Below are 14,448 nucleotides of genomic sequence, written 5' to 3' on the forward strand. Positions count from 1 at the left end.
ATAACCAGGCTACGCGAGATTGCCGACAGTGCTAACAACTGTAAAGACAAACTAATTGCGGAACTCGACCGTGGCGGAGATGACACCTCCTCCAGGGACAACATATTGGGCGATCTTCAGTTGGTTCTGGAGAAGAAAGGCCTGTGGTCACCGGCGCTTAATCAATTATTGTTGGAGCTGCTGTCCCTGTATAATCACGAGTACCTTTCCTTCGTGCGGAGCACCATGGAGGACCAGAACAGCCATGCATAGGGCCTGTTTTCGTAATAAACAAAACTGTACGCTTGATGTTTCTTGCAAAATGTGTATAATATATTTTCATTTAAAAAAAAAAACTGTTATTTTTTGTTTCCTGCACCTCCATCTCCCCATATCTTTTTAATAATTTGTAAAGCATTAAGCGTATTCCGCTGTACGTTGTTATTCGACGCTGCCGTACACCTGCAGGGATTTTCACTTCGCCGAGATAAAGACATTCTGCAGAGACGATCTGAACCCTGATTACATCATTGTTCGGAGAATGTCAAGCGCCATGGAGGACCAGAACAGCCATGCATAGGGATTTTTTTCGTAATAAAAACTGTACGCTTGATGTTTCTTGCAAAATGTGTATAATATATTTTCATTTAAAAAAAAAAACTGTTATTTTTTGTTTCCTGCACCTCCATCTCCCCATATCTTTTTAATAATTTGTAAAGCATTAAGCGTATTCCGCTGTACGTTGTTATTCGACGCTGCCGTACACCTGCAGGGATTTTCACTTCGCCGAGATAAAGACATTCTGCAGAGACGATCTGAACCCTGATTACATCATTGTTCGGAGAATGTCACGCGGCTTGGGAAACGGGCAGAATCGGGGACCAGGCCTTACCAATTAATCAGGATACGTTTTTACGACTTAAAGCAGATTCGCGTCAAGAATACGGTAATAATCGAAAATGTATCATGCTTTATAATAGCTTTATAATATACATAATGTGTCTTACAAAATACGGTGTTCCATTTTACCACGGGTACACTTATCTCCTTAGGATAATTAAAAAGTTACTGACCGACGGTCAATGCATAATTACCGACCGTCATAGGCCCCTGGGGGCACGCAACGCCGCTGCTACTGAGTTTCGGGCCTTAGGACCAGGTCCGCATGGTGAGGGAGCAACAACATAGGTTGGCGGCGGGGAGAGCCGACCACATTGGCGAGGGGGTGACGCCGTAGTGCGGTACGAGGGGTCAGAGCGCTGCGCGCTCCATGACTCACAGGTGACAGTGGTGGGGGTTTGTTGTGACAGCCAGAAGTGGTATATAACTACTAACATATCTATATAGATTTCTAGAGTCCGTAGACTCTATTTATACAATTTCGTCGACTACTAACTCCGCAAGTTAATGCACTTCCTTTGCTAGTTCTACACTTACTGTCCATTCCAGTAACATTCCTCTACCAGCACCTCTATCTATCTCATTATTGGCTCTCTGCATGAATTGCCTCTTGATTGGGGGATTTGTGAGCCCTCGGGCTCTGGCTGGTTGGACCGCCTCGGTGATTGGTCACCGGGGTGCTCCTCTCTCTGTTTCAGATCGCCGTGGGATACTCACGCTAGATGCCCCATAGAAACGCTCCATATTGTATTAAGCTTGTGGCCGCTTGTAATGGACTAAAGTCCTAACCAGAGCCATATACAGGGTGTCCCAGAACTGCTTTTGCACCGGAAAGTGGGCGATGGCTGGAAGTGCCCTGAGTACCCTCCCGCAAACCGTTTGCCAAAATTCACTATAGTTTTTAAATGAAAAGCATTTAAGTGCGACCAATCAGAACGAAGGATTTCCGCGGATTCATTCGCGGATGCCAAAGATCGCTTCTTTGCAATAGCTTCCCACAAATTCCGCGCTTAGCAATTGTTTCATAGCCCGAGCGAGCGTCGTAGGATTCGTTAACAAACTCCCAATATGGGCATGGGCGTGACTTAGGCTGGCGCAGCAGCTACACGTGCAACGCGCGATCGGCAATTGTTTCGGGATATGCATTCAGCCAGACGAAAAGCGGTACACGGTATCCAAAACGTCATGCACTGAATTTTATAGCAGTCCGGAGGAAAACAGATTATTAAAGTAAGAGGGAGTCGGGAGGGTGGGTGGTGGGACTGATGGATTAAATTTAAAATGAATTGAAAACTAAGCATAGAAGTATTATTTTTTTGTCTTATACATAGCCGTACCGAATTTCCGTGTACCGCTTTTCGTCTGGCTCAATGCATATCCTGAAACAATCGCCGATCGCGCATTGCACGTGTAGCTGCTGCGCCAGCCTAAGTCACGCCCATGCCCATATTGGGAGTTTGTCAACGATTCCTACGACGCTCGCTCGGGCTATGAAACAATTGCTAAGCGCGGAATTTGTGGGAAGCTATTGCAAAGCAGCGATCTTTGGCATCCGCGAATGAATCCGCGGAAATCCTTCGTTCTGATTGGTCGCACTTAAATGCTTCTCATTTAAAAACTATAGCGAATTTTGGCAAACGGTTTGCGGGAGGGTACTCAGGGCACCTCCAGCCATCGCCCACTTTCCGGTCCAAAAGCAATTCTGGGACACCCTGTATATAAAGAAGAAGAAGAAGAAGAAGAAGAAGCGAAATCGTTATCTAACAAATGTTTTAATTAGTTTATTCGGGACTAACAAATGATTCCACATCGATTGCACCCGTTTCGAAACAAAAACTGTGAAAAAATCAATATTTTTCGGCTAACTTAACACTAAAATTTATTTTCGTTATTGCAAAAAGACTATTATCTAACAAATGTTTTAATTAGTCTAAAAATCAATAACAAATGGCTAACAATCGATGTGTAAGTACAGAAATTCGATAAGTCGAAGTTGCCCGGCTAACTTTTCGGAGGTGAAATAGAGACCAGTTTGTCTACCTTCATCCGTTTCCACCGCACTCACACTAGGCATAGTTCAAGTAGAGTTCATTAGATAAGTCGTAGTTGCCCGGCTAACTTTACGGAGCATTGGAAGATAAAACCAACGCTACCAACGCTCACCAAAACTTCCTACGGCCAGTGCTACCATCTAACCGAAGCGAACTCTTTACTGGAACTGTTGATTGTCGGTGATCAGAAATATGGTTGCAGAAATCGATCCAGTTGGAAAACTCAGAATCTCAATTTTATTGCGTTTTACTTTTACAAGGAAACCAATGTCTGCCTGTCGGCCCTCAAAAGACTCTCCTAACTACCCACTACCCATCTATGTGAAGTTGGCCGGCCAACTTTTATTTTTTAAACTTTTTTTTATTCCAATAGTTTGATAGTCGTTTGATAGTGGTTGATAGTCTTGTAAAAACGTTTCATAGTCAATACTTTTTTCAGAAAATCAAAATCAAAATCTGGTGTGAAGTTGGCCGGCACTTTTTTGTTTCTAGCCGGATTTTGTTTTTCCGGAGCTCAATCGATGCAAAATCGTTTGATAGTTGCAAATTAATTAATAAAAACGTTTGATAGTCCATCGTTTGCAAGAAAAATAAGAAAAACCGTATGCGAATTCGTTTTTATTAGTCAATTCGTAACTATCAAACGATTTCGCATCGATTGAGCCCTGGAAAGGCTATAAGTCCATTCGTAGAAGCTTTTTCATGTGCGCCGGAGAACTATAGGTATGTTCGAAAATGAGCCGAGAGCGGAGAGCGCATCGTTGTTTCTTTGTTCATTGGATGCATTTGATCGCGACACTGATATCTGAAAGAAACTATTGACTGTCAAACATTTTTACGTTTTTACACTATCGAACGACTATCAAATGATTGGAAGTAGAAAAAGTTTGTTATATTGTCTAAGTCAATGAATACACCGATCGAGGAATCGATTGTATCGCATCAATTAGGATCCTTGATACGCATATGGTTTTTCTCATTTTTCTTGCAAACGATGGACTATCAAACGATTTTGCATCGATTGAACTCCGGAAAAACAAAATCCGGCTAGAAACAAAAAAGTGCCGGCCAACTCCACACAAGATTTTTATTTTGATTTTCCAAAAAAACTATTGACTATCAAACGTTTTTACAAGACTATCAAACACTATCAAACGACTATCAAACGAATGGAATAAAAAAAAAGTTTAAAAAATAAAATTTGGCTAGCCAACAGGTGGGTACCGCATAGGGAAAAATAAGCTACTGGATATGCCCACTAGGTTCGCTGTTGAACTCCAGCTTGGTTCTAAACAGAATGCTGGGAGATTTCTAGAAGTTCCTGAAGAAGGCACACTTTCCAACGAATAAAGAAATAAAATTCACCTAAAACCGTTGCATTTGAAACTTTGTTTCCTCACAATAATGTGTTCTTAAAACTATATTTCTTATCCTAGATGGCGCTCACATCTGGTCTCATGTTCGTCATACGGACAGCAAAAAACTAGATGTTTCTTCAACACAGGAACTCTACTGACGAGGAAAAATGAGTTAAAAAAAAAAGAGAGAAAAAACTAAGCTTAAGGATGATCCGCCAATCGCCGTCAAAGGCTTAACCAAGTTATTGGTCCAGCTCGGTAATCTTCAATTTCATACAAAACAATTTTGTGCACCTGGCACTTGGCCCTCTATGAGGGCATAAAGCCAAAAGAAACAAGAAGAAGAAGAAGAAGAACACGGGACCTACGCTGCAAGTAAACAAGGAGAGAAGGATAGACGTAGTACTCAGAGATGAGTGGGGAGATGCACAACGCTCCGGTTTTAGGCGATACCAAAAGCATGGCGCTAAATCGTAGCGGCGAGTCCGGGAGTAGGATTTTTTGGTGATCGTGATCACCGTGATCATCGCCTCTGTCGATGTTACAGATTTCGCGTAGCCGCGCGGGTCATGATCATCGTTTCAGCCGATATTGCAGTCAGCGAAAATGAATGGATTGCTCGGTGGTGGGGAAAAAGTTGCCGCCCCTCACAAACCGTTCTTGATAAACAGGCGGAACAGCAAGGTCTTCCGTCGAACCAAACCCTAAACATTTGTATGGACGTAATGCGCAAACAAATGTGTATATACAAATAAATTTCAAAGTTATAAAAAATGCATAGAAATATTGGTTTTCACTCTTTACCTCTTCTAATGCCGAAAATGAACATTAAAAAATGAATAGCGAAATTCGTTGGTAAATGAAACGACCGAAAACAGTTCAAAGAGAAATTTTGAAGTATCATAGATAAATATATGTAGAAAATTTAATTTAGAATTAAACGAGCATCGTGGCTGAGTCAATAACCTGTCAAGATATACCGCTGCTGGTTACGGGTTCGATCCCCCATGAAGAACTCTTTTTTCATGTTCTTTTTTTTTTCATTTTACTACAAAAATTGTTCAAGGGTCCTCTCTTTTAACCTTTCTAGGTTGCCCAAACTTTATTTTAAGTTTGTATATTTTTTTAAAAATTTTATCTATGACAGAATCGACTAATATTTTGAACGCCCGCTCGTGCAGCGCGACCGGCGACTTGAGCGATTGCGAATCCTCTCTCGCTGAGGGGTCTACTAATGCTGTTACTGCTGCCGCTGGTTCTTATAATCTTATAAATACTTTTTTATTTGCAATCTTCAGTTGCAGCGCCCAGTGTAAACTCAATAAGATTTACTATGAAAAAATAATAAGCTCACTTCATTACCTGGAATCAATAATCTTGAGAAGCAAATATGAAAATGAGCATTATCTCTGTCCGTAATTGTTCGTCCACGTGGAGTAAATATTCATAGGAGTAAATACCACATTTTTCCCCCAACATTTTCTAGGATTATCTGGAATACCCCGACGTTACTCAGACTATCCTGATGCCTTTCTATCTTGAATATCATTTCATCTATTGGTTCAATAATCTTCTTAATAAGAATTATAATATTTATTTTTATTTTGTGAGAATCGTTAATCTCTAATCGGCAAATTATTTTTAATGTAAAGTAAGCGAAACGACAATAGTAAGCAGTTGAATAAACAATGAAATTCTGTAAGTACAACTTCCAAAAAAAGTAAAACAAACACGTGTTTTTGGCGTCTGGCTAGTGCACCCGGTTACGAATCGGGAGGTCTATGGTCCGAGACCCCTCTATGGAGAGCACTTTCTTTTTACAAAAAAAAATGTGCTTTTGCAAATGAGATTAACAGATTAAAGAGTGTATCCAATTAATTTATTTATCTTATTACAATAAAGGCATAAACAACGACAAACTCCGGGCTTCTACATCACCTAAGAGGTGCCGCCGTCGATGCGTTCCCATTATTTAACGTAGCGGGTCCCCAGTAGGCTTATACTACGAACGGTCTATACTATTTTTCAAGGTACCTCTCTTTCAAATTTTCACGGTTGCCCAAACTTTATTTTAAGCTTATATAAAATATTTTTAAAAAAAGGTTGTCATCGGGATCGAAAATCATTTTCTATTAACTCACAATATTCTCTCTCGCAATATCCTTCATAGTTATAAAATAAACATGAGACGTGTTGCGTCTTGTTTCCTTATAACTATTGAAGAACTACTTACCATGATGCTGCTGCCTGTACGACTGTGAACAACCTGACGCTGCAGGCCCCAATGTGAATTGCTAGTCGCGCGATAGTTAGAAACATTGTTGCAGACGCCCGCTCAGATTCGATCCGTCAGATTCCTAGCCTGTTGTGTTGAAGTCGCCAGTACGTGATCTCAATAGACCGATAAACTATTCTTCCCAATAATTGTCCTTTTCTCAATTTCTTTTACTTTTAGATATTTACACGCGTCATGTGTGTCTGAAATATAATGTAAAATAATTGTCGTAATCATCTTCAATGAAGAAACTTTATATTTGAGTGCAGAACTCATATTATTAAGATTTTCTAATCGAAACCTTTTGATATCCTATTGCCATTCGTTTATACTTTAATTACTTAAATAGATCGTTTGCGTAATGTTGATATCGCTGATCGTAGTATAGGCCTAGTGGGGACCCGCTACGTTAAATAATGGGAACGCATCGACTACGGCACCTCTTGGGTGATGTGGAAGCCCGCAGGTTGTCGTTGTTTATGCCTTTATTGAAATAAGATAAATAAATTAATTGGATATACTCTTTAATCTGTTAATCCCATTTGCAAAAGCACATTTTTTGTGTAAAAAGAAAGTGCTCTCCATAGAGGGGTCTCGAACCATGGACCTCCCGATTCGTAACCGGGTGCACTAGCCAGATGCCAAAAACACGTATATGTTTACTTGTTTCGGAAGTTGTATTTCTAGAATTTGATCGTTTATTCAACTGCTTACTATTGTCGTTTCGCTTACTTTACATTAAAAATAATTTGCCGATTAGAGATTAACGATTCTCACAAAATAAAAATAAATATTATAATTCTTATTAAGAAGATTATTGAACCAATAGATGAAATGATATTCAAGATAGAAAGGCATCAGGATAGTCTGAGTAACGTCGGGGTATTCCAGATAATCCTAGAAAATGTTGGGGGAAAAATGTGGTATTTACTCCTATGAATATTTACTCCACGTGGACGAACAATTACGGACAGAGATAATGCTCATTTTCATATTTGCTTCTCAAGATTATTGATTCCAGGTAATGAAGTGTGCTAATTATTTTCTCATAGTAAATCTTATTGAGTTTACACTGGGCGCTGCAACTGAAGATTGCAAATAAAAAAGTATTTATAAGATTATAAGAACCAGCGGCAGCAGTAACAGCAATAGCAGACCCCTCAGCGAGAGAGGATCCGCAGTCGCTCAAGTCGCCGGTCGCGCGGCACGAGCGGGCGTTTAAAATATTAGTCGATTCTGTCATAGATAAAATTTAAAAAAAAATATATAAACTTAAAATAAAGTTTGGGCAACCTAGAAAGGTTAAAAGAGAGGAACCTTAAACAATTTTTGTAGTAAAATAAAAAAAAAAAGAAGATGGAAAAAAAGTTCTTCATGGGGGATCAAACCCGTAACCAGCAGCGTTATATCTTGACAGGTTATTGACTCAGCCACGATGCTCGTTTAATACTAAATTAAATTTATTATAGATATTTATCTATGATATTTCAAAATTTGTCTTTGAACTGTTCTCGGTCGTTTCATTTACCAACGAATTTCGCCATTCATTTTTTAATGTTCGTTTTCGGCATTATAAGAGGTAAAGAGTGAAAACCAATATTTCTATGCATTTTTTATAACTTTGAAATTTATTTGTATATACACATTTGTTTGCGCATTACATCCATACAAATGTTTAGGGTTCGGTTGGACGGAAGACCTTGCTGTTCCGCCTGTTTATCAAGAACGGTTTGTGAGGGGCGGCAACTTTTTCCCCACCACCGAGCAATCCATTCATTTTCGCTGACTGCAATATCGGCTGGAACGATGATCATGACCCGCGCGGCTACGCGAAATCTGTAACATCGACAGAGGCGATGATTACTAAATCCTACTCCCGGACTCGCCGCTACGATTTAGCGCCATGCTTTTGGTATCGCCTAAAACCGGAGCGTTGTGCATCTCCCACTCATCTCTGTAGTACTGGCAGTGAACTTCGGAACCTATCCTGAGCAGTGTTGAATTCGCCTTAAAGCTATCAAAAGTAATGAAAGGAATAGTTTAAGACTACATTTTATTTTTTATGAAGGCTAATTATTTTTTTTGAACAGAACATATAAAGTTCGTCAAAACCAACATGAATAATGTAAGACCAGAAGTGAATGTAAATTTATTCTTATCAGAATACATCCAATTAAACAGAATTATATTTTAGATTGAGCAGAATAATGAAGAGTACTCAGATTCAGAAGTAGATGAGGTTGAGCCAAGACTTAAGTATGTCAGAGTACGAAATGATTTGGAGAATATTCTGCAAAATGATGCAGCTAGCTGCATTGCTGTACACCCTAAAGTATAAAAATACATCAATTCTTTTCCTAATAATGCATTAAATTTGTTAAACAAAAGTATTTGTTTTCAGTTTTTATGCCTAGGATCACATTGGGGAATGATTCATCTATTGGATCATCAAGGAAATAATATAAGATCAAAAACTCTTCAAGCACATACAGTTGCAGTTAATCAAATTTCTATTGATTTAAATGGAGACTTTATAGCATCATGCAGTGACGATGGAAAAGTTTTTATCTATGGACTTTATAGTACAGAAAATAATCACAATATGAGTATGGGTCGTTTAGTGAAAAGTATTGCAATAGATCCAAATTATTACAAAAGTGGTAGTGGAAGAAAATTTATCACAGGAGACGATAAACTTGTTCTATATGAAAAAACATTTCTATCAAGAATAAAACCCACTATTCTTTGCGAAGCTGAAGGTGGTGTACGTTCAGTGGCATGGGCAGGACAATTTGTAGCATGGGCCTCTGATACAGGGGTTAGAATATATGATTTACATGCTCGATGTTCCTTATGTCTTATCAAGTGGAATAGAACAACAGAGTAAGTAATAAAATCATAATTAGTTAAGAAATAATTATTTTTAATTATATGAAATATTGCAGAGCATTACCAGAGCATTACAGATGTAATTTAAGATGGTCAGATGATACAATTCTGCTCATTGGTTGGGTTGACACTGTTCGTATTTGTCAAATTCGAAAGAGATCATTACAAGAAATGGCAAGTAGAGACCTTCCAGAGTTTGTAGTAGATCCAATATCTACCTTTAGGGTAGACTTCTATATATCTGGAATTGCTCCTCTGGAAAGTCAATTGATACTTCTGGGCTGTTTAAAAGAATCTGATGAAGATGGAAAAAGTCAAAGACCAACTCTGCATGTTGTAGAACCAAAATATCAGGATTTTTCTGCAATATGTGCTAATTCTCTGACACTGCGGGGATATAAAGAATATAGCTGTAATGATTATCATTTGGACTGTCTTACAGATGAAAATAGGTATGTAGGAAAATATGTATGTACAAATTTAATTATATATTCATACACACAGTAAATATATATATAAACATATATTTTTCTTCAGATTTTTTATAGTTAGTCCCAAAGATATTGTAATTGCAAGCTTATATGATGCTGACGATAGAATCGAATGGTTACTATCTCATGGGAAGTTTGAACAAGCTTTAGAAGCCATTACAAGTAATGCTGGCAAAGATTGCAAAAAGCATTCTCTAATCTATGTTGGCAGAGTTTATTTGGATTATCTTCTGAGTCATGAGAAATATGATGAAGCTGGAAAGTTGTGTCTGAAAATTCTTGGGCGAGACAAGAAACTCTGGGAAGAAGAGGTACTATAAATGCTACATCACTCAATAATTAATTATGAAATTTCATTGCTCTTAGGTATACAAATTTGCAAGAGTTCATCAACTTAGATCAATCTCTTCATATTTGCCTCGAGGAGATGTTACGTTGGATCCATTAATTTATGAAATGGTTCTATATGAGTACTTGAAAATGGATCTTGATGGTTTTCTACAATTAATTAAAGAATGGCCACCAAACTTGTACACGGTGGCGGCAGTAGTTAATGGAGTCTTAGAGCATCTTCCCGTGCATAAACAAAGACATAACATTCTTCTTGAAGCACTTGCTATTCTATATAGTCATGATGGAAAGTATGATAAAGCACTAGCAATGTATTTGAAACTACGGCACAAGGATGTATTTCACTTGATCCAGAAACACCAACTGTATAATTCAATATACGATATGATTGAAGGATTAATGGATTTAGATGCTGAGAGAGCAATACAATTTTTCCTAGAAAAAGATCGTGTCCCATCAAATATTGTGGTTCAAAAGTTACGAAATAATCATCGTTATTTGTATATGGTAAGTAAATAAATGTAATGTAGTATTGTTCAATTATTAATCGACGGGCTTTGATTCTATTAATTTAGTATTTAGACGCACTGCATCGGAAAGATACTAAGGATTCAAAGGGAAAATACCATGGGCTTTTGGTGCGTCTTTACGCCGATTATTCGAGGGATAAATTACTACCTCTTTTACGACGCTCTGATAATTATCCGATAGAAGAAGCACTAGATATATGTACTCAAAGAAAATTTTACCCAGAAATGGTTTATCTTTTGGGTAGAATCGGCAATACTACCGAAGCTTTAGGACTTATGACCAGAGAATTAAACGACATGGAAAGCGCTATTGCATTTTGCCAAGAACATGATGATGAAGAATTGTGGAACGATCTTGTTAACTACTCTCTTGATAAACCTGGTAAGTAATGTAGACAAAATTGTTGTGTGGAATCCTTTTGTAAATAGTTTTACTTTCAGAGGCGATTACATTTTTACTCCAGAGAATAGGAACCTATGTAGATCCCAGAGTTATGGTTCAGAGAATAGAACCTTCTTTAGAGATTCCTGGATTAAAGAATGCTCTGGTAAAAATGATATGTGATTATAACCTTCAGGTTTCCGTTCAGGAAGGCTGCAAGAAAATTCTTTCCAGTGATTATTTCAATTTGCACGAGAGACTCGTACGCTTTCATCAGAAAGGAATTTCCATGGATGGTATGCAACATTTATTTTCATATTTTCTTTTGTTATTAATTGTCCGATTTTAAATAATTTGCAGATTATCAAATGTGCGGTGCTTGCCATAGAAACATTGTCGTAAAAGGTTTGATAAATTAGAATTATGCTTTTTATAATTCCATTTCAAATTATCTAATACATCATAATATTTCAGAACCTAGAAGTGTAGTTATATTTTACTGTAGACATACGTTTCATGAAGACTGTTTACCAAATTTGGAAGTGGTGGTAGGTACAATTTGTTCTAATAGTAAATTATATATTTTTAATGTAATTTACAACTTTCCGTTTTTTTTTCAGGATAACTGTGTAATATGTAATCCCCAAAAAAATGTATCATTAGAACGGACATAATGGAGTAAGTTATATCAATTTCTTTTTCTTGATGTACTAATGCAATTTTTTAATGTTTTTGCAAATGCTTTGAAGTATTGAATTGTAAAAAATAGTATGTTCACTGGTTTCACTGTAAAAAAATGTTATTAGATCATGTTAGAAAAACAATGTTTTTTCAATTTCCAGTATTAGAAAGCTTTAAAAAAGCTCTTTAAAGCTGCTAGAATTAAAAATAATGTGGTTTTTGTTTTAAAAGTGAAATTTTTCAATTGATTACCAACTGTCAGAGCTTGAACATAGTTAGCTACTAATTTCTTCAGCTGAGGATGCTTATCAATATAATCAATGTGCTGCACTTTCTTGCAGGTCTGTAAATTTAAATAGAAGGTATTTTGCTATTTTTGTAATTCTTTTGCTATACTTACTTTTCTTTCAAAATATTTAGATATCATTTCCATATCTTGCTGCCTTCTTCCCTTCATTGAATCGTTACATGTCATGTCTTCAATTTTCGTTTCTGTGGAATCTATCATGGAATTCAATTCCATTATATATGTGAATGTTAGGGTCCGAACGTAATTAAAGGAATAAAACATAAGGAATGGAGAATAGAATGGTTTTGATTAATCATCACTGTCTTGCTGGAAGCAAAAAATTAACAAAGTCACTGTATTAACCGCATAACAGCTCTTCCCTTTATGTTTCATTCCTTTCATTGTGTGCGAATCTTTATATAAACGTGATTGCAAATTTTGTAATCTACATTGTCTATGTTTCTATCGTGCAGGATTTAAGTAGAATTAACCAATCACGTTCGTGTATTTTTCTCAAATGTTGTACATAATTAGTTAATCTTACTTAGATCCTACATGATGGGAATGTATTTATTCTGTGGTAAATACTTTAATATCACAATTATTTAACTTCATATATTTTGCTTATAGGACATGTTTGTATGAGAATTTAATTTAAGATTATATTGATAAAAGAAATATAACCATTAAAAGTTCTAAAAAACGTATATATTCAGATGTAGCAAACATTTGAAAGATCAAAGATGTCATTTAATTTCTTTATATGTATAACAGCTTTGTATCCACTATACTTTTTTCCCCCAGACACTACCAACATAAGAGTAATTGTAATATCGGGCTTGATGTTACTTATTATTAGATTTCTTTTACACAAAATGTGTTACAATGTATAATATTTAATGAAAAAAATGAATCACTAATATATAAGGAGAAATGCCTGTGCACATAAAATATTCCTTTAGTCAAATGAATTATGCTGAAATTGTACAGTATTTCTTATAGTAAATAAATTGAATTTCCTCAGTATCAATTTCTGTATGACTATACTATATAAAGATGCTTTTAAATTATAACTTATAGAAACTATATAAATTTCAATATTTTATAATACAATGAAAAATATATTAATTCTTGAAATTTTATAAAAATAGCATATTTATTTATGTAAAAATGAGTTGCAAGCTTTGTTTTTATTAATTTTATTATTTAATAATTCTATAGTGATAAATTGGAGAGTGTATACAAAAACCCTTTTTTCCTGACGTTGAACAGTATAAATCACTATAAATCAAAATAAAATGTACCATAGAATCCGTTTTTCACGTTATATCCCTCGCAGCTGATTGCCCGGAAAATTCGAAAGATTTTCAAGGATCAATTTCTGAGTTGGTGAAACCAAAGATGAGTAGGGAGATTGCCAATGAGCCTGTTTTTGGTGGTCTCAATTTTTCTCTGGTTTCGGCGCGCCACCTTAGCGGAGGGCCCTCGAAGCAGTTCCACGTTTTTGATTGGTCGTGTATATATAGTAATACTACGCGTGATAATCTAGAGCTGTTTTGGCGCGTCGACGCGCCACCTGAACCAGACTCTCGAACTAGTTCCACGTTTTTGATTGGTCGTGTATATATAGTAATACTACGCGTGATAATCTAGAGCTGTTTTGGCGCGTCGACGCGCCACCTGAACCAGACTCTCGAACTAGTTCCACGTTTTTGATTGGTCGAATGAATTCGTGTGTTCCTCGAGATCCAAGATTTTATCTAGAGCTGTTTTGGCGCGTCGACGCGCCACCTGAACCAGACTCTCGAACTAGTTCCACGTTTTTGATTGGTCGAATGAATTCGTGTGTTCCTCGAGATCCACGATTTTAAACCGGGTGAACACTCAAATAGGGAGACTTGAATCCACCCTTTCTTACTGCATATTACATAAACCGTAGTAATGAGGTAGTAAATTTTGCCGATGTTAATTCCCTTAATATCCATATGAAGTTTTGTAAATAATAGAGTGAGCAAATAAAACTTTAAACAAATCCTCGAACGTAGGTAACTACACAAATATAAAGTTTCCTATATCTACAGCACAATGGCTTGGTAGCGTACGTGCTTAGTGCTGGGTTAACGTCCGAGAATCTCGAATTCGGAACTCACGACTCATCCCTTTTTTTTTTCTTAATTATCAACTATGCTTATTGGTTCACCTAGTTAACTTAAGATTCATTAAATATATGATTATATTAATCTACAAATATTGTATTATATTACATCGTATA

The 14,448-nt window shown here is 36.8% G+C and overlaps 2 protein-coding genes across 6 annotated transcripts; one reads left to right on the forward strand and one right to left on the reverse strand.

Annotated features, from left to right (window-relative positions):
- Window positions 1-8,349: 8,349 nt before the first annotated feature.
- Window positions 8,350-13,514, reverse strand: LOC107271891 (ciliogenesis-associated TTC17-interacting protein-like). 3 transcript variants are annotated; one of them, XM_025089309.1, is made up of 4 exons: window positions 13,481-13,514; window positions 12,288-12,388; window positions 12,140-12,230; window positions 11,851-11,992 (listed from the first exon to the last, which is right to left on the reverse strand). In XM_025089309.1, the coding sequence occupies exons 2-4, from the start codon at window positions 12,360-12,362 to the stop codon at window positions 11,895-11,897; spliced, it is 264 nt and encodes an 87-aa protein (XP_024945077.1). In that variant the 5' UTR covers window positions 12,363-12,388; window positions 13,481-13,514; the 3' UTR covers window positions 11,851-11,894. The 3 variants fall into 3 exon arrangements, 2 of the variants coding, with proteins under 2 accessions (XP_024945077.1, XP_015603928.1); XM_015748442.2 differs by lacking the exon at window positions 13,481-13,514 and having other exon boundaries at window positions 12,288-12,476; XR_003061110.1 differs by lacking the exons at window positions 11,851-11,992; window positions 12,140-12,230; window positions 13,481-13,514 and adding an exon at window positions 8,350-8,399 and having other exon boundaries at window positions 12,288-12,476.
- LOC107271855 (vacuolar protein sorting-associated protein 41 homolog) lies at window positions 8,519-13,202 on the forward strand. 3 transcript variants are annotated; one of them, XM_025089258.1, is made up of 12 exons: window positions 8,519-8,688; window positions 8,758-8,895; window positions 8,965-9,446; window positions 9,509-9,904; window positions 9,990-10,254; window positions 10,310-10,801; window positions 10,870-11,206; window positions 11,254-11,502; window positions 11,567-11,611; window positions 11,681-11,754; window positions 11,827-11,884; window positions 12,049-13,202. In XM_025089258.1, exons 1-11 carry the CDS (start codon window positions 8,680-8,682, stop codon window positions 11,878-11,880), a joined length of 2,541 nt encoding a protein of 846 aa, XP_024945026.1. In that variant the 5' UTR covers window positions 8,519-8,679; the 3' UTR covers window positions 11,881-11,884; window positions 12,049-13,202. The 3 variants fall into 3 exon arrangements, with proteins under 3 accessions (XP_024945026.1, XP_015603841.1, XP_015603848.1); XM_015748355.2 differs by having other exon boundaries at window positions 12,229-13,202; XM_015748362.2 differs by having other exon boundaries at window positions 8,520-8,688; window positions 11,266-11,502; window positions 12,229-13,202.
- Window positions 13,515-14,448: the final 934 nt, after the last annotated feature.

The sequence above is a fragment of the Cephus cinctus genome, unplaced genomic scaffold, assembly GCF_000341935.2.
Source record: "Cephus cinctus unplaced genomic scaffold, Ccin1 Ccin1_scaffold0086, whole genome shotgun sequence".
NCBI lineage: Eukaryota > Metazoa > Arthropoda > Insecta > Hymenoptera > Cephidae > Cephus > Cephus cinctus.

Excerpts from the sequence above, each read along its gene's own strand:
- LOC107271855 (XM_025089258.1), top strand. Across the intron at positions 9,905-9,989 it reads TGTCTTACAGATGAAAATAG|ATTTTTTATAGTTAGTCCCA; the intron begins GTATGTAGGAAA and ends ATTTTTCTTCAG. Across the intron at positions 10,802-10,869 it reads ATCATCGTTATTTGTATATG|TATTTAGACGCACTGCATCG; the intron begins GTAAGTAAATAA and ends CTATTAATTTAG.
- LOC107271891 (XM_015748442.2), bottom strand. The coding sequence starts at position 12,458 with ATGTTTTATTCCTTTAATTACGTTCGGACCCTAACATTCACATATATA. Across the intron at positions 12,231-12,287 it reads CTAAATATTTTGAAAGAAAA|ACCTGCAAGAAAGTGCAGCA; the intron begins GTAAGTATAGCA and ends TTAAATTTACAG. Across the intron at positions 11,993-12,139 it reads TGTTCAAGCTCTGACAGTTG|TGAAACCAGTGAACATACTA; the intron begins GTAATCAATTGA and ends ATTTTTTTACAG.